This window comes from Glandiceps talaboti, chromosome 13 (genome assembly GCF_964340395.1).
Source record: "Glandiceps talaboti chromosome 13, keGlaTala1.1, whole genome shotgun sequence".
Lineage (NCBI taxonomy): Eukaryota > Metazoa > Hemichordata > Enteropneusta > Spengelidae > Glandiceps > Glandiceps talaboti.
The window spans coordinates 8,569,546-8,591,949 of record NC_135561.1 but is presented as its reverse complement, the minus strand read 5'-3'; the positions used below and the strand labels follow the sequence as shown (position 1 = coordinate 8,591,949).

The window sequence follows — 22,404 nt, the reverse complement described above, 5'->3', positions numbered from 1 at the left end:
TATGAGAGGGCGCCCCGTGAAAGGAAAAATGAGGGCTAAAATAACCCCGTGAAGCATTCAACAAACTATGACAATGACAATGTTGTACATTCCGACAAATTATATTACCTGAAACAAAGTTAGCAAAATGCTTTATTGATTGAGAATGCAACCAATCTTTGACGTGAAACACTAGAAAGATTTTTTTAAAAATAAGAAGTTAGCATACTACTAGGTGACCATGGCCTTCACTTATTCGTGACTTCGCCCATCATCCGGAAAAGCTGCCGCTGAATAGCACTCCTGGTGGCCAAACTGTATAATCTTTTGTCTTTCTGATAAGTGGAATAATATAATTGGATTCCTGATATTATCGTTATGAAAACGTATTGTTGATGAGAACAGAACTTACAAGTATCGCTTTGCTTGTTAACCACTTCCGTTGTTGTATGTGCTGTTTGTTTCGTAAAAACTGTAGACATAAAGGAGTTTGCTATTTTACAAAAGGACAACCGAACTCTAGCTCAACAGTGAACCATGTCAAGTTTTCTGAAGACCATGTCTAAGTGTCTGTTTAATACCAACCCATCCTAAGATCAGCGAAAGGGTTATCATTCATAAGTACAGTTGCATTTCAGTCCTTTTGTTATCGCAGAGTCAATGTCTTAATTCCAGGTTTATTAACCAACCTTCTTATAAATCTGTCGGTTTCAGTTGAAAAATAAGAATAATCAGTTTTGTTGGCTACTTCAAAAGAAGAGATTTCCTACCACATAAGTTCGTCATTCTAATGGGTCTCTATAAGTGCGGTGCTGTCAATCACTGGTTATCATGGTGCGACAATCTTTGGCAGATCGACTATCGGGAACTTAATACAGACACAAACTAAATCTATTATTGCAATAATTTGAAGCTATCAACGATCGATAACACTCAAAGTAGGGTGGCGTTTCTGATAGCATTTTTTTCATGTGGCGACATGTTCCACCGCATTCATTGCTCACCAACTTGACTGCAAGGTGATTAATATCCACATAGCCAACTTTTGAGGCAAGACGTCATGATTACCCACTTGTATAATCTGCCAAATGCAAGAACTGTTAAAATAGATTTAGCTTGTCTTCTTAGTAATCCGACGCATCGATTGTTGTTGTCCTCGTTTGTCGATAGCACATTTTCCGCAGTAATATTGGTTTGGGAACGCCACTTCAGGAAACAGAGACATTTTCATAATTTATGGGTGATGGAGAGTCATTTCATGATATGATATATATATATATATATATATATATATATATATATATATATATATATATATATATATATATATATATATATATAACCTACAATTATTAGCATTTCAGATGGAAACATCAAGTTGATCTTGTGCATATATAGGGTATCTTTGGTAATGAGTTATTGCATCATGGGAAATAGCAGAAATACATTATTGAATGGTTTAACATTGAATATTCAGGAGAGCTGTTTTACACTGATGTGCATAGCATTTCTGTGCTCATGAATATTAAACATATGAGGAACTGTACATACTGTGATAATGATATTGACGAGTTTCATTTTATACAAATGTCCATTGTACAGAGAACTACGTGGCATACAGTTATTTTCACAAACAATGGTAAGCAGCAGAGTAAGCAGCTTTGTAATCTATGCAAATATTTAAAACGTGCATACATATAACACATAACTGTTCATTTTCCAGTACATTATTGGTTGTTTGGTGTGGGTTTTTTTCCATCCATCACTATTTTCCTTTTGTAATGTATAATTTTTTTCTTTATCATCCTGTACTGATGAGCATAAATTGATAAAAGTTAATAAAGAATTGAAATTAAATAACTGAATTGTCGTTGGTATAGCTTAAAAATCGGTTTTATCTTCCGATATCACAATTTCATGTATGTCGCCATTTTGTCCTAAAATACAGCGCCCGCCTGTGTTCACTTTGCGAAATTGACAATTCCTGTGGCGTTGTCATCATATCCCTGAATGAAAAGTATAAAGCACTTTAATAACGTGTATGTGCTAGAGGGGTACGTACCTGAACTTACACCACTTCACGTGTGTACACCCTTTGTTTCACGAGTACATTATTTGCACCGGCACGGTGCAGTCTAGCACGTGCACTGATTATATGAAATATCCACATATTGCACTGGTGTGATGCAATATCTAGATAGTGTTAAGGCTTAGACATAGGTGCAATAATAATTGTAGCATTAGCTTTTTGTTTTGACCTTTTGCTGGTGCTTTTTATTCTTCCTCAGTATTAAACTTTAGTGTAAACCCAGGAACAAAAAAAGCAACAATCATTACATCGTCGCAAACCACGGCCTGTTTTACGGCAACGTTCTTAACGAGCCTTTTATTTCGTAATGTAGAAGTAGACATAAATAACTCTGGTTTGCGAGAATGCAATCATTATAACTACAACTGTTACTTCAAAATTAGATTTCAATGCCTACACCTTGCTTACATCAGAACCACAAAGAATAATTTTTTTAACAATTAGTTTGTAAGATGTAAGCTAAATTATTGTCATACCTCTGATCAGTATCGAAACAATAAACAGTTCATGCATATATTCGGAACAGGTAGCCTGTGGGGGTCAGCTATGAAACGGTGATGCAAAGCCTAGGGTTAGTCGAATCTCCACTAAAACTACACCGAGCTGTACAACATTAATACACATACAATTACTGAAATTTAACTAGCAAATTACATTTACCATCTTTGAAACAAGTAACTATATCCATCGTCCTTTTGTAATAAAACTTGGCGAATCTCATAGGGTGAACATATTACACTAACCTAGATCGTGATGGTGTCTGTGGATGGTAGGCTGGTAGCCTGAATGAGAATGAATGGGTACTCTTTGGTAGGTTTTATTTGAATAGACGTGGTAACAAGGACAAAAATAGTTGACAAAACAACTACTTGAGTGGTAGACCTGGTTAATATTTTTTTTTTAAATTATTGCCTAGTATTAAATTGATTTTACTGGCATGAAAGAAGAGACAAAGTGATACTTATGACTTCACAGCCCCAGGGGAGAGGTCACCGGAGGTGAATTAAGTCAAAAGTGTCACTTCGTCTCATATACACCACATTTACACATCCTCTGCTAAAGATTTACCCTGGTGGAAAGACATGGTCAAATATGACATTTCTTGTAGTGAACTAAACTCTAGTGAAAGTTAGAGTGGGTTGAAAATACAGCAAACTCAACTTTTACAGAAGAGGATATGAAAAATGAGTTCCAAAGCTACATTTTATTTATTGATGTAGTAACTAATGGATATGCAATATCATGTCTCGTAGCGCAGAATTTTTTTCGACAAGGCGTGAAGGAACAGCAATCTAAAGTTTTGCCTTTATTGAAGGCATTCAGTTTACATCTGACATAAACATATTGTTGATCAATAGCATAGCATCAATTGAATGGTTACTATACAAAGTTATGTATTCGAGTGAATAGACCCAATTATTTTTATTCAAAACTACTCGCGCCATTATGTCGTATGCATTGTCTACGTTTCTACTAGTATAGCTATTTGGATGGCGTTACATGTCAATTCAAAGGAACAACATGAATAGACGTGTTCTTCGCTGTTACATTTGATTACGTTATTTCATCGAAATTCTACAATAAAAGTAGATCAAGGACAATGTAGTATAAAATAAAGATGATAAATTCAGTATCTGAAGAATGTCTTTTATAATATTTCAAAGGAACAATATGAATATATGCATATTTAGTTTAGTTATTATTCAGCGTGAAGGCACTCTTACATTCGATTACGCAACGAACTTCAGTCATGAATAAAGTTGACAGCAGAGACATATTCTAATGTACCACCCAACCCCAACCGCCAACCCACCAGAAAATAGTATCTTAAATCAAATTTTATTGCATTGTTAGCTATCATTACACGTGTTTTAGTACTCAAAGAAAATCTGACATTCAAATCCTCAACGTAAACGTCTCATACACAAATAACCTTTATTGCTGGGAATAAGTAGTCACATGCCAACTTGATGACTAAGTCTATCTCATTTTGACACCATTGCAAGTGGGAAATTAATAAGCACTCATGAAATGCCTTTAACAACGATTCATTTACTTTTTAATATGATATTTTTACAGAACGTAGAGGGAGAACTGCATACAGAACAAATAACAAAAACGTCCTAAAGTAGCTGCCATATTGACTTTTTCCATTGCTCTAGAAAGTATCTCAATTGGTCAAAAGTGGGGGTAAAACATTCTGAAGGTTTCTAAAGGTGTTTTACTGAGTGATGTTTCTTTTCTATCTAATATTTGCAAGAGGTCTAATTTATGTAACTTGTATGCTAATATTGAGAGGTAAAATTTCAAATTTTGTGTAGACCTAAACTTGGACTCTATATCCTGTGTAGAATGTACCTGTCCAGGATTCAATACGACATGTGTAGATACGTATTAAAACCAGATGCCAGATCTGAGAAGGAATATTTTTAATGTGTGTATGTACACTTGATAACAAGTCACACCAATACGCCGAAATTGGTCAAAAGGACATATCATTCGGCAAGGGTCGTTCTATGCAATAAATGAATGTCTTTAATTTTTTACGATTCATGTACCCATGAATGTACATGGGGAAGGAAGCCATTGATGCTTTTATAGACCCCTTACTGTTCTGAGGTGTTATCAATTCACACTATAAAATGATTAATTGATGTAGTCACAATAATCCTTTCTGGTAAACTGTTCCAAATGTCTACGACATATTGACTGGAAAAATATTTACGTATATCCAATCTGGATTAAAAGAATTACTAAGTAATTACAATGATTTAATTGGTGTAGTAATAACAATAACCCTTTCTGGTAAACTGTTCCAAATGTTTACAACATGTCGACTGAAAAAATATTTAGGTATATCCAATCCGGATCTGTCTTTAAATTATTTCAATCGATATTCTCTTGTTGTCGAAGTAGATACTTTGAAAAATACAACTGGATCAAGGAGAATATGTAAATGGAAAATTTTATACACTTCAAGCAAATCAGCTCTAATTCATCTAGTTTCTAAAGTTGTCAGTTTCAATATGCGTAACTGTCCTCATAAAATCAAGCCACCAAGCTGCGGAATCATCCTGGTGAACTGACGCTGCACTTTTTCCAAAAATGCAATATCCCTACTTGTATGTATGTGGGGAAGACACTGGGGAAGCATAGTCAAGGTGTGGACTTACAAGTGCTTTAAAAGATAAAAACCAACCAGAGTATTCATATCATAGTAACTGAAATAATTCATGGTTGGCGTACATTTTTGAAAGAATAGCAATCACCAACATCAAAGAATACAGGAAATCAAATAAACCGAAAGCATCATACATAATATGCAAATGATATGCAAATAAAGAAGCCAGAATTTATCATTTTGTGATTAAAGTGCAAAATTATACAACTGTCTACAAGTTTATAGTCTACAGGATGCCCATAAGTACATGTATACATAGATAGATAGATTTATTTCAGTAAAGGGCCACGGCCTATCATACAAAGAAAGTAATATTTCACATAAAAGGATCGGTCAAAATAAACAAAAACTAATAAATTCTTAAATACATAAATGACGCTATGGAAAGAAAAGAAAAACATTTGTAGATGCCAGGTATAACTATAATTGAACAAAAGTCTCTCTTGTCTTAAAAGACTTAAATACGTAAATTGATAAACGATGTATAAGGTGAAGGTTTGTACTAGAAAGAAGGGCAACAAACATTTCCTTGGACGGAAAAATATGAACTTGTGGTGGAATATATCTAACTCTGTCAAGAGCATATAATGGACATACCAAAAGAAAGTGATATTCATCTTCTACAATAGTTACATTTTGGTGAGTACAGTAAGGACAGTTACGATCGTCTAGAAACACATTTTCATGTCTTCCCGTTTCAATTCTAAGTTTTGTGACTTGAGCATCGAAATCGAGCCAGAGTCTGTTTAAAGGCAAAAACTGAAATACACGTTAGATACTTTTCAGGTTCAAGTTCTGATTTGAATTCACTGTATGTACGAAGTCTGGCTGAACCATTGATTGCGGTAGACCATTCCTGTAAACAGCAGTCTCTTAATCTTTGAGAAAATAATTTTATAAAAACTTCTTGGTCACCAACCTGCTGCTCAAACCAAACAATGCCGAATCCATATCTCATCAACAAACGCTTAATATGTGTAGCCCAAGTTATTCTACCTGCTTGATCAAGTCTTTTCAGCATTAAATAACCCACTTTGGGATACCTATCACTTTCCATACCAATCAGCTTTACCCAATACTTGATACAGCGTTTAAAATATACATAACAAAGAGGAAATCTGTCACATTCTCCAAGTAGAGCCCCTGAATTAACATTACTGTTTACACCAAGCAGAAAACGGCAAAACCTGTACTGTATTGTTTCGACCTGTTCAGCATATTCAAACCCCCAAATTTCACTACCATAGCAAACTATTGGTACAACAATTGCATCGAACAGTTTAAACGAATGTTTGAGTGATATACATGTACCTAACTTCCTGATAACAGTTTGAATTTGAAATAGTGCTTTGTTCCCCCTCACAAGTAAGTTCTTTTTTGCCGGTGACCTAGATAATCGTGAAGAAATTAATAAGCCTAGATAGTTGTAATATGACACAGCATTTATCTCATGTCCACTATAAAACCATTTCTCAGACCGTCTTAATGGACCTCCATTACGAAAGACAATTATCTTTGTCTTGTCCAAATTTATTTCCATTGCCCAATGTTCACAAATTTTTTCTAGCTTATTCACTTTACGTTGTAACCAGATTGGCAGATCTGCCGCGTCTGCAACGTCATCAGCATACATTAAGACACCAACAGAAGGAGAATCTTCGCTTACGAAAATATCACCTGCTGCATTGTCATTCATATAATTCCCTAACTCATTAATAAACAAAGAAAATAAAAAAGGGCTTAACATGCATCCCTGTCTCGTTCCAATCTTACAATCAAAGTAATCTGTAATTCCATCATTACAACGAACACAAGACGGAAGATTACTATACATTGAACGTAAAACAGCTAGATCCCTACCATGTAATCCATAAGTTATGAGTCTATGCCAAATGTAAACATGATTCACTCGATCAAATGCTTTGGAGAAGTCAATGAATATGCAATACATGCGACCTCCTCTCTGTGAAAGATATTTACAAGTCAAAGATTGCAAAGTAAATAAATTGTCTATGGTTGAATACCCTTTCCTAAAACCTGCCTGGGATTCAACTATAATAGACTGTTCTTTTGCCCAATTAACAAGACGACCATTTATAATCTTTGTGAATATTTTGCTCGTGATTGATAGGAGAGAAATCCCTCTGTAATTGTTTACATCTGTTCTACATCCTTTTTTAAACAAAGGACAAATAATACCCTTACCCCAATCGCTCGGAAATTTACCATTACTTAAAATACAATTAAATAAGAGCTGCAATCGAGTAGAAAGTGTGTGCAAACCCTTTTTGAAAAGTTCACAGATAAAACCATCAGGCCCTGGAGCTTTATTGTTTGGAAAACTGTTAATGACTTCATAAATTTCATCAAGAGTTATATTTGCATTGACACCTGTTGGTATGTTGTTACGACATTCGTCACATGATATATCGTGACCTTCCAAATCTCTGTGAACCTTTCGGCCAAAATCTTTGTCAACATGAGAATTAGCATCAGTGGGATTCAATAATGTTTTGAAATAATTAAACCACTCGGATGGCTGAATATTACATTTTTGGTTTACGTTACATTCCCCCCTGATACTTTTAATTATATTCCAAAAGTGGGAGGGGTTGTTGCAGCTTTGCATTAAAATATTCTTTTGTTTATCCTTGTAACATTTAACTTTATCACGACAAAGTCGGGTAAAGTTATTCCTAGACATTTTATACTCCATTAGAGCATTGGCATTATTTGAAGAACGAAACTTTTTAAGCTTGTTGAATTTTTCTTTTCGAGCATTTTCACACTCCATATCCCACCATGCTTTGTTTACTCTGTTGTGATTTCTGCGGTCATAGGTACTTTGCATACTCTGTGCAGCTCGTCCAATGACATCATTCAACAAAGTAACAGCACCATCAATGTTGTCATTAGCAATGTTATTTTCAAACTGAGTAAACAAATTAAGTGACACTTCGTCTTGCAGTTTCTCCTCGTATACAGCAGATGACTGTTCTTTCCAATAAAACGTTGCCATGGTGATATAACCATTTCATTATCGCTTTCACAATAATTATTGTTTTTAAAATGAAATTGACAACTGACGGGGAAATGATCTGATACGTCAATAATCCCAACCTTAAAGTCTTTCACAAATTCGAACAAAGAAGTTGAGGCTATAATGTAATCAACACCACTAACACCTTGGCTAGTACAACAGGTGTACTCTCCATTTATGTCACCATCAAATCTGCCATTTAAAATATGTACGTTTAATCTGCAACAAAGTTCAACTAGTGCGCGACCAAAATTATTTTCCTGCGAGTCTTTACTTTGTCTGTTAATATTAAAATCATCGTAATCTATAGGATCAGATACATCATGATAATCTACTGGGATAAAATCTAACGTTCTACCCGTTCTAGCGTTGAAATCACCAGCTAAAACCAAATCAAAATCTTGATAATCAACATACAATTGCGTGAGGTGATTTTCCAGACGTACAATACCATTATGTTCACCTTGAGTATAAATATTTGACCCTTCTGGAGAGATATAAGTAAATACAAAAATTTCTAGTTATATTAAATACATCTTTTTTAAGCTCAATAAATATTATGTCATTCAAATGACTGTAGATTCTTTTAACATGTTTCACAATAACGTCAGTAACAAAAACTAAAATACCACCAGAGTTGCGACCAACATCAGTAGCTCTTTGTCTGCAACTAGCAAACCCTGTAAAACCTGGTAAAAGATCTTTATATTGATCGCAACTATTTGCGAATGTCTCACAAATACAAACAATTGGAAATTTAGAAAGTTGATTTATCAAGTCATAGTTCGATAAGTGTCTTTTCAAACCGTTGGCATTCCATGACACGACAGAGATTGCAGTTTCTGCACCACTTCTTATATTAGCAGCACTGTGTTCTCGGGCCTGGCCACGTCCCTATAGTTTTCGAAAGTCATTTGTAGCTTCATCAAAGCAGGAACGCTCTCCTTCAATGACGAGCTTATCAAAACTTAGAAATGCCCGTTTACCACCATCTAAAGCTGTCTGGAGAAACGGACGGAGTTTCCTGCGAGTCGATCGAATAAGTGGAGGAAAATCCTCTTTGACTAATAACCCTGAGTTCTTTAACAGATCCCTTCCAGCTTTCAGGATTTTAGATCTAGATTTGTACGCTGAGAACTTAACAATAATAGGTCTTGGCCCTTGCGAAGCTGCTGATTTATTCATACGATAAGCTCTCTCTATACCAATTTCCTTGTCATCATTCGCGCCATCAATATTAAGTTTGTTACCAATAATATCTCTAACCTTAGTCTCACAGTCGTCCCATGTTTCTCTCGCCTGTTCTTCAATGCCATAGAATATCAAATTATTTCTGCAACTCTGACCTTTATGAATCGCACAGTTTTTCCATGGTATCTAGTCGTTTCGTAAGAAGTTTGTTTTCATCCACCAGCTTACTATATTTCTTTTGCAAATCATCAATGGAACCAGTGATACGTTTGATATCCTTTTTCATCTCCTTGGTGTCACTTTGAATATCTCGTAAGTACATGTATACAGATATAAAGCAATCGTACAGTTCACATATTCTAATTTGCCATCAATATACAGAAAAAACATGATCTTACATCATTTATGAAACTGCTGCAAAAATTACCCTTAATATTGAAATAAAAATTGCCAAAATATATTTTTTATTTGCTCATATGACGGGGAACACAATGAGATATATATACATGAATTTCACACGAAACCCAAAAATCTGCCATATGCCCCCACACTATTAACTAAGGGTCTGTTTGTAACAATTGGTCTATTTTTGGATTGCGCATAAGTAGAAGGTTTCAACTTGGGTCACACACCCCGTATGATGTAGTAGTAGTAGTAGTAGTAGTAGTAGTAGTAGTAGTAGTAGTAGTAGTAGTAGTAGTAGTAGTAGTAGAAGAAGAAGTGACTTGCCAACTCAATGGAAGTTATTTCACCAATAAATACACATTATAATTACAATAGAATAGGAGCACAAAAATAAATACACGTATGAAAATTTTGGAAGTGCCCCCCCCCCCTCCACTGCGGGACTAATTATGTTAATCTCAGACAGCCAACACAGTCTCTGACTCTTGCTGAAGACAAACTAAGGGTCGCAGCATAATTAAAAACACTACGATGAAGCTTAAGAGAGAGATCGTTGCCTCAATATAACAGCTGGACTGGCAAACGATCTCGGATATAGTACATAAGACATGGTAATGATCTTAGCGTCGTAATGTGTACATTGATACTATAAATCTAACTTTGCAATGTTAAAAGTGTTATGATTGACCTCACAAATTCCATGCTGAGGCACTGCGTACTGAAGTTAAGCGCCACCAGGTTTCTACACAACATTGTTACAAATGTCAAGGGCATACAGGCTTATAATGTTATTTTTCAATTTTAGAGTGAGAAATCTTGGAGAGAAAAAAACATGAAACCCCCCCCCCATTCTACATTCGTAAAAAGTGACCCACCCCTTTGTCCCATTTTGTAAAACTTGACCCTCCCCATGACATTTGCATATATTTGAATCAATCGTTAAAGACCAATTAGTATCATTTCTAGATAAATTTGACATTCTTCTCAGTACTCAATACGGTTTCCGCAAAATGTTTAATACGAAAATTGCCCTTGCTGACCTCATATCTGACATTACTGACAAAATGGACCAGGGCTTCGTCACCTTTGGCATTTTTATCGACCTCAAAAAAGCATTCGATACAATTGACCATCATATTCTTATCCAAAAGTTATATTATTACGGCATTAGAGGTGTTCCGCTCCTTTGGTTTCAAAATTACCTTAAAAATAGACAACAGGTCGTTAGCATAAATGGTATCAACTCCAATCCAAAACAAATTAAGTGTGGGGTACCCCAAGGATCAATACTTGGACCAATCCTCTTCCTCATATATATTAACGACATTAACAAATCTACTGACGCCTTCAATTTTCGTTTATTTGCAGATGACACTAACCTATTCAAATTCATGAAAACTAATAATATCAATCTTAATGTTATAAATGATCATTTTAAAAAAGTTAACGACTGGTGCAATGCTAACAAACTAACAATTAACGTTGACAAAACTAACTATATGATTATCAAAACTCCCCAGAGGATATCTCACATCGAGGGAACCCTAAGTATTAGCGACACACCAATTAAGTGTGTATCATCGGCCACGTATCTAGGTATTTCCATCGACCCAGCTCTCACCTGGAAATCTCACATCGAAAAAGTAACCCGAACTATAAGTCCCAAAATCGGAATCATCTCTCGTATTCGCCATTATGTCCCAAGGTCCACCCTTGTTTACTTTACAACACTTTAATCCTCCCCCATCTTAGTTACTGTCTTGAAATTTGGGGTAACACCTATCGTACATTACTCGAACCACTTATAATCTTGCAAAAGAAACTAGCTCGACTTATCACTTTCTCTGATTATCAAACACATTCTGCGCCCCTTTTCAATCAACTCCGCATATTAGATATCCATAAACTGTGTAAATTCCAAACATGCATGTTTGTCTATGACTTACAAAATAACCGCTATGCTCATATTAACCACTACATTACTAACCGTCTATCCCATAGCTACCCTACCAGATCAGCCCTCAGTTGTAACATTCCCATTCCAAAAGTTAATCTTACAATTTGTCAAAAGAATTTCAAATATGCATTACCCAAACATTGGAACTCCCTACCAAACAAACTAAAGAATATACACAAGCGACATGAATTTAAAAAATGTATAAAGACACACCTTTTCTCTTGATTCAAATTTGTACTGTAAATATGTAAATATCTTTTTCTGTACATGTGCTATAATAGATTTGTGAATATGTATGTGTGTATTGATTATTACTATATTATTTGTTATTATTAATTATTTATCATAAGTACGCCGTGTATCTTTACCTTCTATATTTTGACAGGATAAGGACCATGGACTAGATTAGTTTCTAGTAAACTATTTCCATGGTCCTCACCAGAGCATTTTCTTTTACTGTATTTGTATTTTCCTCTCTGTAATGTTATTACCTTATGTTTCCGGTGAAAATAAATTCAATTCAATTCAATATATACTGAACGTTAATCAATATTCCCATTGTATGTATACATATAAATTAAATGATTTTGACTCGATTAGAAAGCAATATTTTTACATATACTACCATTGCAGGGGTTATATAGAAACGCCTGTGCTCAGAACGAAAAAAAGACTACTTCTTATCACTATATAGTGAAATACTTTATGAACCAACAAATACTTTTTTTTCAAAAATCGTGTAAGAATCTGAAAGACTGGTATGTTCTTAAAAATAAATGAATGTATTTGTTTATTTTCAACAGGGATTGGTTTTGTATTAGGATCTATTTTACCTCAATTGATCTTATTTGCATAGTCAACAATGAAAACATCCAGTCCGGTTTTATTTCTGACTGCACATCAACGTACACAGTGGGGTGATACAAATCATAATACGCTATGAATATGATGTTCGTCCTTATGTTCGTATTACATGTGTAATAATGAACCTTTCTCACGCACACGGAGCGTGACTTGTCAGTTCACCGTCGAACATTCCATTTATCATGTGTATTACTACGTCAAGCTTTCCCCTATTCCAACAATATAGATATATGCTGCCAATGTTACCGGGTTTACACTGCAGCACATTATTTCTCCTTTTTCATCACAATGCGGTCGCGAAGTCCAGAAGTAAATTCAGTTACCAAACTAGTTTTATAAGTTTCAGTCCCTCCAGAAGAAATATTCATGTTAATCGTCCCTCTGCATAACATCGAATGGAACATTCTGGTGACATTACCTTTATAAATCTGTTCGAGACGGGAACTTTTAGTTGAAGGCTCTTTGGTAACGTGAAAGTTTTGTTGTCTCAGAGGTGATACCATTAACGAAAGCAGTACCAGATGGCTAGCAACGGTGACGGTTAGTAATCTATTTATTGTGTTTCTTATTTATTTACTCATTTCTAGCGACATTTTACGATTGGCTTCAAAGCCCTTGCTTTCTATGGATGGTGTCTCTCATTTCTTGCATGGTGACAATTATGCTTGGCACAGTGACAATGTTATAGTATATGGTCCACACTAGGTACAGCTAAATGTAAGCAAGCTGACTAAAACGCTACTAAAAATAACGAATTCATTTCTTTTTAAAAGACTATAATCAATTAAAGTTGCGCTAGCTGTAACTGAAGTATTATATTGTCGATCAGAGGGTGACCCTAAAACGAATGACAACCCGAATGATGGAAAACGAATGACAGCGTTTCCAGTATGTAAACAGTGGAATGACACCCCTTTCTACATTCAGTTAGTTGAATGACACCCTCTACACTGTAGATCCAGTGGAATGACAGCCGCTACTCTATAAAATAAGTGGAATGACAGCATTTCCAATGCTTTGGAACTGGAACTTGACAGCATTTCCAATATGTAAACAGTGGAATGACAACCTTTTATGCATTTATTTAGTTTAATGACACCCTCTTCACTGTAAAACAAGTGGAATGACAGCCGCCACTCTATAAATTAAGTGGAATGACTGCATTCTCAATGCTTTGGAACTGGAATGACAGCATTTCCAGTATGTAAACAGTGGAATGACACCATTTTCTGCATTCAGTTAGTTGAATGACACCCTCTTCACTGTAAAGCAAGTGGAATGACAGCCGCCATTCTATAAAATAAGTTGAATGACAGCATTTACAAAGATTTGAAACTGGAATGACAGCATTTCCAGTATCTAAACAGTGGAATGACATCCTTTTCTATATTCAGTTAGTTGAATGACACCCTCTGCATTGTAAATCCAATGGAATGACAGCCGCCTCTCTAACGTGTTTCAATATACCGCTACCTAGGAACACTCATTGATGACAAACTTACATTCCAACAGAACACCGATGCTGTATATAAGAAATGCCAACAGCGAATCGAATGTACTTACTGCGTAAACTAAGATCACTGAATATTAGACCAGTTATATTGAAAGCATTCTACTCTAGCCACATTGAGAGTGTAGTTACCTTTTCGTTTCTAAGCTGGTTTGGAGGATTGACTGTTTTAAATGTTAACAAATTACAGACAGTTGTCAATGCCTGTACTAAAATATGTGGAACTGAATGTAAAAGCATGAAATCATTATATGGAAAACGAGCACTTGTTAAAGCCACAAAAATTACCATTGACCCTTCCCATGCCTTAGTTAAGTATTTTGAGATGCTTCCCTCGGGTCGCAGGTATCGAATTTTATACTTGAGAACACGTCGTGCTCGGCTCAGTTACGTACCTTCTGCCATCAGAATACTTAACCAGAGAATGTAAGAAGTAAAGGAATGTGAGTGTTTTTTATGTAGTCTTTTACACAGTTTTTATTGTCTTCGTACTTTTGTTGTTCTTTGTACTACTTTAACGTGAAAGATTATATGTATGCTTTTCTGTGTTGTTGCAAGACAAATTTCCCCGTGAGGGATAATAAAGTAATATTAATAAAAAAAAATAAAATAATAATAATAATAATAATAATATAAATTAACTGGAATGACAGCATTTTCAAGGCTTCGGAACTGGAATGACAATATTTCCAGTATGTAAACAGTGGAATGACACCCCTTTCTACATTCAGTTAGTTGAATGACACTTTGGAATCATTTAGAGTGGCGGCTGTCATTCCACTTGTTTTGCAGTGCAGTGGATGTCATTCAAATAACTGAATGCAGAAAAGGGTGTGTCGACAACCAACAGTATATTCACTGAAAATTGTTCAAATACCAATGGTAAGGCAATGAGTGTCTCGCTGGAGAGAACAGTGCTCGATACAAAAATTAGTGGCAGAGCATTATAGGCTTAGTTCAAAAGAATAAGGATGTTATGAGTTGTTACGCAGAGTTTCACGCTTGTTGCGATCAAATACGCGACTAACATACAGTATAGTTCTATGAAGTTCCAATTTCATTTCACGTGATATGCGTAACAAGGTGGTCGGACTAAACTATTCCTTACCTGGGGTTACTTCTGTAGTTGGCGAGCGAGTATTTGCCTTCATAGTGACATTTCGAGACAAGTACGGATATTTTGTTCAGTAACATACTCTTTTCAGCATTGATTATACAAAGTTTGTCAGTTAAACAGAGGTTACAACGTTTCGTCTCACTTATATTGCGTTCACTTTTTTTCAAGTCATAATAGATATTCGAGAACTAACGTACACCTATGGAAAATACATAGCACTTATCATTCGTTGATGTGTAACTGCGATGCATCGATCGCAATAACACGCGACGGAGTCTAGAGAAGTATCTCCAATTAATAATCTCTTGCGTACTCTCAACTGATACAACTTGTTATCGGACTTGACCTTAAACTTGTCCCTAGGCTATCTAGTTCTCTGAAAATAAAACAAACTCATAGCGTTTTATCTCTGCCTTTCCCCAAGTGAAAATATACCGCGATGAATAAACAGGTCTTTCATTTCTGCTACGTGATACTAGCTATATATCAGGATATTTACTGTACATTACATTTCTTCAAAACAGCTGAGAATGAAACTCGCAAGGAAATGACGGACTTTTGGAAGATGCATGCAACGGAAACAACATTAGAAGCAGTAATCCTTGATTCGACATCAGACGCCTTGGATGAAATAGAAAGACCGGAGATATTGTCTATGCTTCCAGAATATGAGGGAACGAAATTGTTGGAACTAGGAGCTGGTATTGGGTAGGATACAACTTAAATTCCGTTCAAACTTTTGTTGGACTTTCTGTTTAACTGAAATAGATTAACTTTCACTGACACATATCAAAAGAATGCTATGGCACTGTGTTTAATAGTGGAGAAGAATAACATACCGTTGCCATGGTAGTTAATTTGTAATTTCGAATATTATACCAATTAGAACATCCATAATCCGATGTCACATGCGTGCAGAGGAGATATGAAATACTATATCATATACGTGACTATTACATATTTCAGCCCAAAATTATTGTTGCTGGCGATTTAGATGTCTGCATACTTTCGTCGTACACTTATGTGGTCGACATTTTGTGAGCGATCTGGTTTCGAGTTTAATCGCTAATGTCAATGTTATGTTATGTTACGACATGACCTTAAACAAGATTGTGCGTGGTACACATTTTATACGGGCATTACAGTTTTGATTTTTGATTTATACATTCAATGATGACAATTAGTCATGATTTTGAGAACCTTATGAAATGTGTTCTGCTCCTGATTACAATTGTATACACATTTCAACTTATATTGGAAGCACCTTGATATTACTTTAGAAGACTTGGGGACAAGTCTTATAGGAGACAGAGCGATATCATAATTCTATCATTTCTATTACACCAGTATGCAGCCATCGTACAATATTTAATAATCTCGTTCCAACTACCATCTTAAGTTGGAAACTTGTTTGGTCGAACTTGCTTGAAAATTAGACAGTACAATCGAAACGTAACTCTAGGCATGACACATGATACTGGTCTATACAAATGGTATTGAGTAACGTGTCCTAACGTAGGAGACATGTCTTAACGTTCATAAAGTTAGAAATTCAAATTCAATCTCGATCTTCTTAGGGATAGGTTAGCTAGGGTATATAAAGTGAGATTTAGACGATGTTCGTGTTTTGTTGGTTGATTGGTTGATGACGCCCTAGTCACAGACTTGAAGTCGTGATGCCTGAAGATTCATGGAATGCTGGCCTGCTGCAGAACTGTTCAACCCGATACTGTAACTTAGGTATGAATTAGGTTTCTAGCAACCTTATGACATGTCTCCTACCTTAGGACACGTTACTCAATACCATTTCTATAGACCAGTATCATGTGGCGCCATCATGGCTAGAGTTAGGTTCCGATAGTATTGTCTAATTTTCAAGCAAGTTCGAACAAACAAGATGGTAGTTTGAACGAGATTATCAAATATTGTACGATGGCTACACATACTGGTGTGATAGAAATAATAGAATTATGGCATACCAGTGAAATGTTTTCCCCGCAGCGAGAGAGCTAGAGGGAAATTACTTCGCGGGGATGACTCAATCAGGCAAACTAAGGGACTGGACACAAATTAAAGGGGATAGTGGTGTTTTGTTTTTCAGACGTTTTACTGGAATTTTAGCAGAAAAAGCTGAACACGTTACCGCGGTCGATTTTATGGAGTCGTTCGTTGAAAAGAACAAAGAGACGAATGGACATCACAAGAATATTGACTTTCTCCAGGCAGACGTGACACAGCTACAGCTTAAAGAGAACAGGTAGATAATGTTATGTGATGGATTTGAGGCCAACTCTTATAGAAGGGAGGACGATGTTGTAAATCTATCGTTTCGGTATCACCGAAAACTACTAAAATTCAGAACTTTGATAAGGTTTATTCATTTTGTCTCGTTGCTACTCTTGTACTATTTGTAACTTAGGGGATGTCGAAGATGAGTACCACATTCTTTGAATTTGTCCAGTATATGATCACCTTAGAAATCAACTCTTACCAATCAATGTTCACAACCAACCCATTAGTTTAAAATTAGTACTACTAATTCAGATACCTCACTGTATTTAAAGCTAAGTATGGAGATGAGACCTTCCAAGGCAAATACTATGTAATATCTTTTTTCTCTCACTTTTGCTATCTGTACGACAGAAGTGTATTCTCTCACTATTTGTAAACTTTGCATATGGACCGATGGCCTAGAAACGCAATAAAACATAATATATTCCACTATAGATTTTTCGCCGGTGCAATTTTTAGTTTTCTCAGTCAGTTATAATAGATGAAAATACCAACTGCTACCAATCCCCATGCGGTACAGTCTAGTGCAGCCAACGAAGCTGTTCTTGCAAAACGCTGTTCTTATACAAATTTTCAGTTGGCGCGAAATTTTTCCCACTTGGTAGCGGGATCGGAGGGAAGCAAACAAGCAGGGAAATCCCGATAAGAACAGCTAAACACCCTCCCCGCAATTTTGTTTGAGGGGCGATTCCATTAAAAACATCATTTTCGTCTGAAACAACATATGATTAATGAAAACCACAAATCTGCCCATTGAGTACACCTGCTTGCTTTTTTTTGTAAGTCGGGAACCTGCCGTTAAGTTTTATAGCCCTAGTACAAACTACTTCGTGACATCTATCCAGACACACTATGACGTACAAAAGTAACTGATTTTGTGCGTATAAGTTTACTAATAAAGGGCCTACATGCCGCGTGAGAAGACTTCGCCTGAACGAAGCAAAGCTCGAACATCATAACATTTTTGAATTACTACTGAGTACTGCGGATACCGTAGTCTGGTACCCTGGACTATTTTTACCGCTCGCTGTGCTGTCATGCATACACCAGACGATAGTTCAGCAAGCTTAGGACAGTGAACTCGGCCAGAATTAATACCAGTCAACGAATAAACACAAGCTTATTTCATCGCAAATCAATAAGCGGATATAAAATGTCTTTGTTACTCTCTATAAAGGGTTTGCCCTGACGGAAGGCATTCAGTTTATATCTGGTTTGCAATATACATCGTCGTAAACCACACCCTCTTTTACGGCACCATCCAAAACGCACCGTCAAGAGGTCGCGGAAGTAATGACAGCTATGGCTTGCGAGAATGGCAATACATTTAATAATAACAAACATTGACTCGGTCTGGTATTGTTGCACATATTGTCTACATAGAAATACCTCAGACTTCTCTCACTGTAGAGAATTGTCTATACTGGTCTGAGAGAAAAACACAGTGAAATTGTCTTATTAATAAACACCAAAATAAATACCGATTTGTCATCCATATGGCCGCTATCACTCTCCGTTAAGGTGTTTTTTCATCGTTTGGGCGACAGAATGATCTCGCTAGGCCACATTTGTAATTATTATACTGTATATGTACCCATTGAATGTCTGCAGTCTCGGACCTGGAGCTGAGGAATTATGTCTCCAGCAGCGATATATCAGATTTAATAAGTTCCGTTGCATGATTCATTTGTTCGTTCTATGTAGTATTCTGTTTCGGAGATTGAATTGAATTGAATTGAATTTATTTGGGTAAAAATTTATACAAGTACATATTAAAATACAAGGATAAAAATCACCGAGGATAACACATAAAAGTATTTTTAAAAACACTTATTTCCAATGTGGTCCTCATAGGGGTATTCAAAACGCCATGGCAACAATGTTACAGCAGCAGCAACTACAACAACAACAACAACAACAAACAAACAAACAAACAAACAAACAAACAAACAAACAAAATTAAAATAATTTTAAATGTATTACATAAGAAGACAGAGCACCAAAGGAACATAAAGTCACGCAAAATATACGTGACCTGAGTCTAATGAAAATATCATATCCATGCAAATAACTCGCTTATTTGTGTATATACGAGTATGTATACCAGACTCCGTCATCGTATGCCGACCTTTACCAGACAACCAGACAAACAAACAACAACAGAAGACCCTAACAAAACACGGTATTTTCTACCATAGATTCCATGGTAGATAAACCTCTAATAGCCAACGCTTCATCAAAGACGTCTCGTTTCCTCAGTTTATATAATTATGACGTCACCTTATTAATATTCGTTAAATGTTCACGTTCATTTCAGCTTTGATATAGTATTTACCAATTGGTTGTTAATGTATCTGACTGACAACGAAGTTCGCAATTTTGTCAAGACTTCCCTCTTGTGGTTGAAAGAGGATGGATACCTATTTGCGAAGGAGGCTTGTTTTGAAAGCGGAGGTAAGCATATAGACTACTAGTAGATTGAGAATGAAGTATTCTAATTGAAATACTACCAAAACAAGCTAGCCCTAACACTGACAATCGTTCCTGGCTGTACTCTGGCCACACAATTGTAGCCTACTACTACATACCATCGAGGGAGGGGTGTGTTGCACGTCTGTAAGGGGGGTCGCAGCGAGGCTGATTATGTCCAAGCTAATAGTCGATACCCAGCAGTCTCAAAAAGTCACTTTCTCCAGCTCTGCAACGCGCGATTTCTCTAGAAGAAAGAGAAATAAAAATATTCAAATCAACCATGAAGAGACCCGCTTCACGTATACTGAGGTAGGGATTCTGGGTATGTGTAATTATTGGAAGAGCTTTATTGCTCGTACAGTTATACCTATATCGTTTCTACTTTATATGTAAAGGGGAGTGGTGTCCTCATATTTATACGGCGTACGTTGTAACAGAACACAGACTGATAAGGGCGCTGGTGACGTATTAAAGCAAAATTAATTGAGTACCTCCGTTTTTTGCATACCCATAATTCCCTACCCCAGTGTACAGCGGTCGGATCATAACTAATTTGAATAATCCCATTTCTCAATATTTGTTAGAGAAGTTGCGCAAAGTAGATGTACGTAGTGAAAATGATTCTTCGAGACAGACTGGACATCACAAGTAAAAAGCTTTTTGAAACGAAATCAGCCTCGCCGTTTTTCCCCTGGCACTTTTTTGCCTAAACATATTTGGTGATAGATGGCCATGCCTTCATATCCCAGGCTGTCTGAGAGCAGCGATTATATGGCTGAACGAACGAGGGCCGAGAACTACGCCGGTATGACACCCATATCAGCAGAACCACAGTGTCGAGACGACATACAGACATGCAATAGTCTCTACATATGTTTTTAATCTATTTACCTGACAAGGGTCATGGGGTTCTACCGATGAAAAGTTTTGTAGGAACGTCGATGTTTCAGAAATAAATGTTTTGAATTTGCTTTCTTGCCTGTCAAGCTCACAAAGATATTGTTTATCTCATCATTATTTCTTGATATCTATTTGTAGGTGACAAACAATGGGATGATAATCCATCGTTTTATCGTCCAAATCATAACTACGATGTTATGTTCAAGAGTTTATCTATCCCTGTCGAAGGAGAGAATGGTTCATTTGGATTTGAGATTATCTTTTCAAAAACCTTACAGTCGTATAAGAAAGTGGGTAAACATTTATCTTGGTTTATGTTAGCCTTCACCTGTGTGTGCCTGTCTGTTCAACTGCCTGTCCTTTTTCTTGACTGGCTGACTGTCTGTCTGTCTGTCTGCCTGTCTGTCTGTCTGTCTGTCTGTCTGTCTGTCTGTCTGTCTGTCTGTCTGTCTGTCTGTCTGCCTGCCTGCCTGCCTGCCTGTTTATCTGCCTGTCTGCCTGTCTGTCTGTCTGCCTGCCTGCCTGTCTGTCTGTCTGTCTGTCTGTCTGTCTGTCTGTCTGTCTGCCTGCCTGCCTGCCTGTCTGTCTGTCTGTCTGTCTGTCTGACTGTATGTATGTATGTATGTATGTATGTATGTATGTATGTATGTATGTATGTATGTATGTATGTATGTATGGCTGTCCGTCCGTCCGTCCGGCTGACAATCTGTATTATATATACGGTACTATTCAAAGTAAAAAGTACTATTCCTAATGTAATGTATAACTGTTACATTTGTTGTGACGTTGTAAATAACAGTTTTCATGTTAAACTCTGTGCTAAAGTTTTACGAAATGACACTGTGAATCGTGCTGAAAGTGTGATTCGCACAATTATAGGGAATGACTAGAATTGAAGACATACGAAAATGTCATCCTTTTATCTATACTACACTTCTGTCAACTTTGTGCGTTAATTGGGTTCGTTTACATCTTATGTATAGAAGTATCGGATATCATATATACTGTACTTCAAGGAAGTATAAGGGGTCGAAATCACACTTGTAACTTCAATACGCCATATTCCAGGTACACATGTTGCAGCCACGGTCATTTCCGAAAGAGGTTACGAGAGGGCGCCCCATGAGGGCTAAAATAACCCCGTGATGCATTCAACAAACTATGACAATGACAATGTTGTACATTCCTACAAATTATATTACCTGAAATAAAGTTAGCAAAATGCTTTATAGATTGAGAATGCAACCAATCTTTGACGTGAAACACTAGAAAGATTTTTTAAAAAATAAGAAGTTAGCATACTACTAGGTGACCATGGCCTTCACTTATTCGTGACTTCGCCCATCATCCGGAAAAGCTGCCGCTGAATAGCACTCCTGGTGGCCAAACTGTATAATCTTTTGTTTT

General features: G+C 36.3%; 2 protein-coding genes across 2 annotated transcripts; one reads left to right on the top strand and one right to left on the bottom strand.

Moving 5' to 3' along the window:
- Positions 1–9,183: 9,183 nt before the first annotated feature.
- LOC144444191 (uncharacterized) lies at positions 9,184–11,579 on the bottom strand. Its single transcript, XM_078133607.1, has 2 exons — positions 11,507–11,579; positions 9,184–9,593 (listed from the first exon to the last, which is right to left on the bottom strand). The coding sequence occupies exons 1-2, from the start codon at positions 11,577–11,579 to the stop codon at positions 9,184–9,186; spliced, it is 483 nt and encodes a 160-aa protein (XP_077989733.1).
- A 4,319-nt stretch (positions 11,580–15,898) lies between these two features.
- LOC144444190 (uncharacterized) lies at positions 15,899–22,130 on the top strand. Its single transcript, XM_078133606.1, has 5 exons — positions 15,899–16,041; positions 17,435–17,590; positions 19,943–20,079; positions 21,136–21,291; positions 22,066–22,130. Exons 1-5 carry the CDS (start codon positions 15,899–15,901, stop codon positions 22,128–22,130), a joined length of 657 nt encoding a protein of 218 aa, XP_077989732.1.
- The last annotated feature ends 274 nt before the right edge of the window (positions 22,131–22,404 follow it).

Coding starts and splice junctions, on each gene's coding strand:
- LOC144444190 (XM_078133606.1), top strand. CDS start 15,899: ATGCATGCAACGGAAACAACATTAGAAGCAGTAATCCTTGATTCGACA. Junction 16,042..17,434: donor GAACTAGGAGCTGGTATTGG/GTAGGATACAAC, acceptor TTTGTTTTTCAG/ACGTTTTACTGGAATTTTAG. Junction 21,292..22,065: donor ACAGTCGTATAAGAAAGTGG/GTAAACATTTAT, acceptor GCCATATTCCAG/GTACACATGTTGCAGCCACG.
- LOC144444191 (XM_078133607.1), bottom strand. CDS start 11,579: ATGGCGAATACGAGAGATGATTCCGATTTTGGGACTTATAGTTCGGGT. Junction 9,594..11,506: donor TTTCGATGTGAGATTTCCAG/GTGAGAGCTGGG, acceptor ATGGCATTGAAG/AACAGGCGAGAGAAACATGG.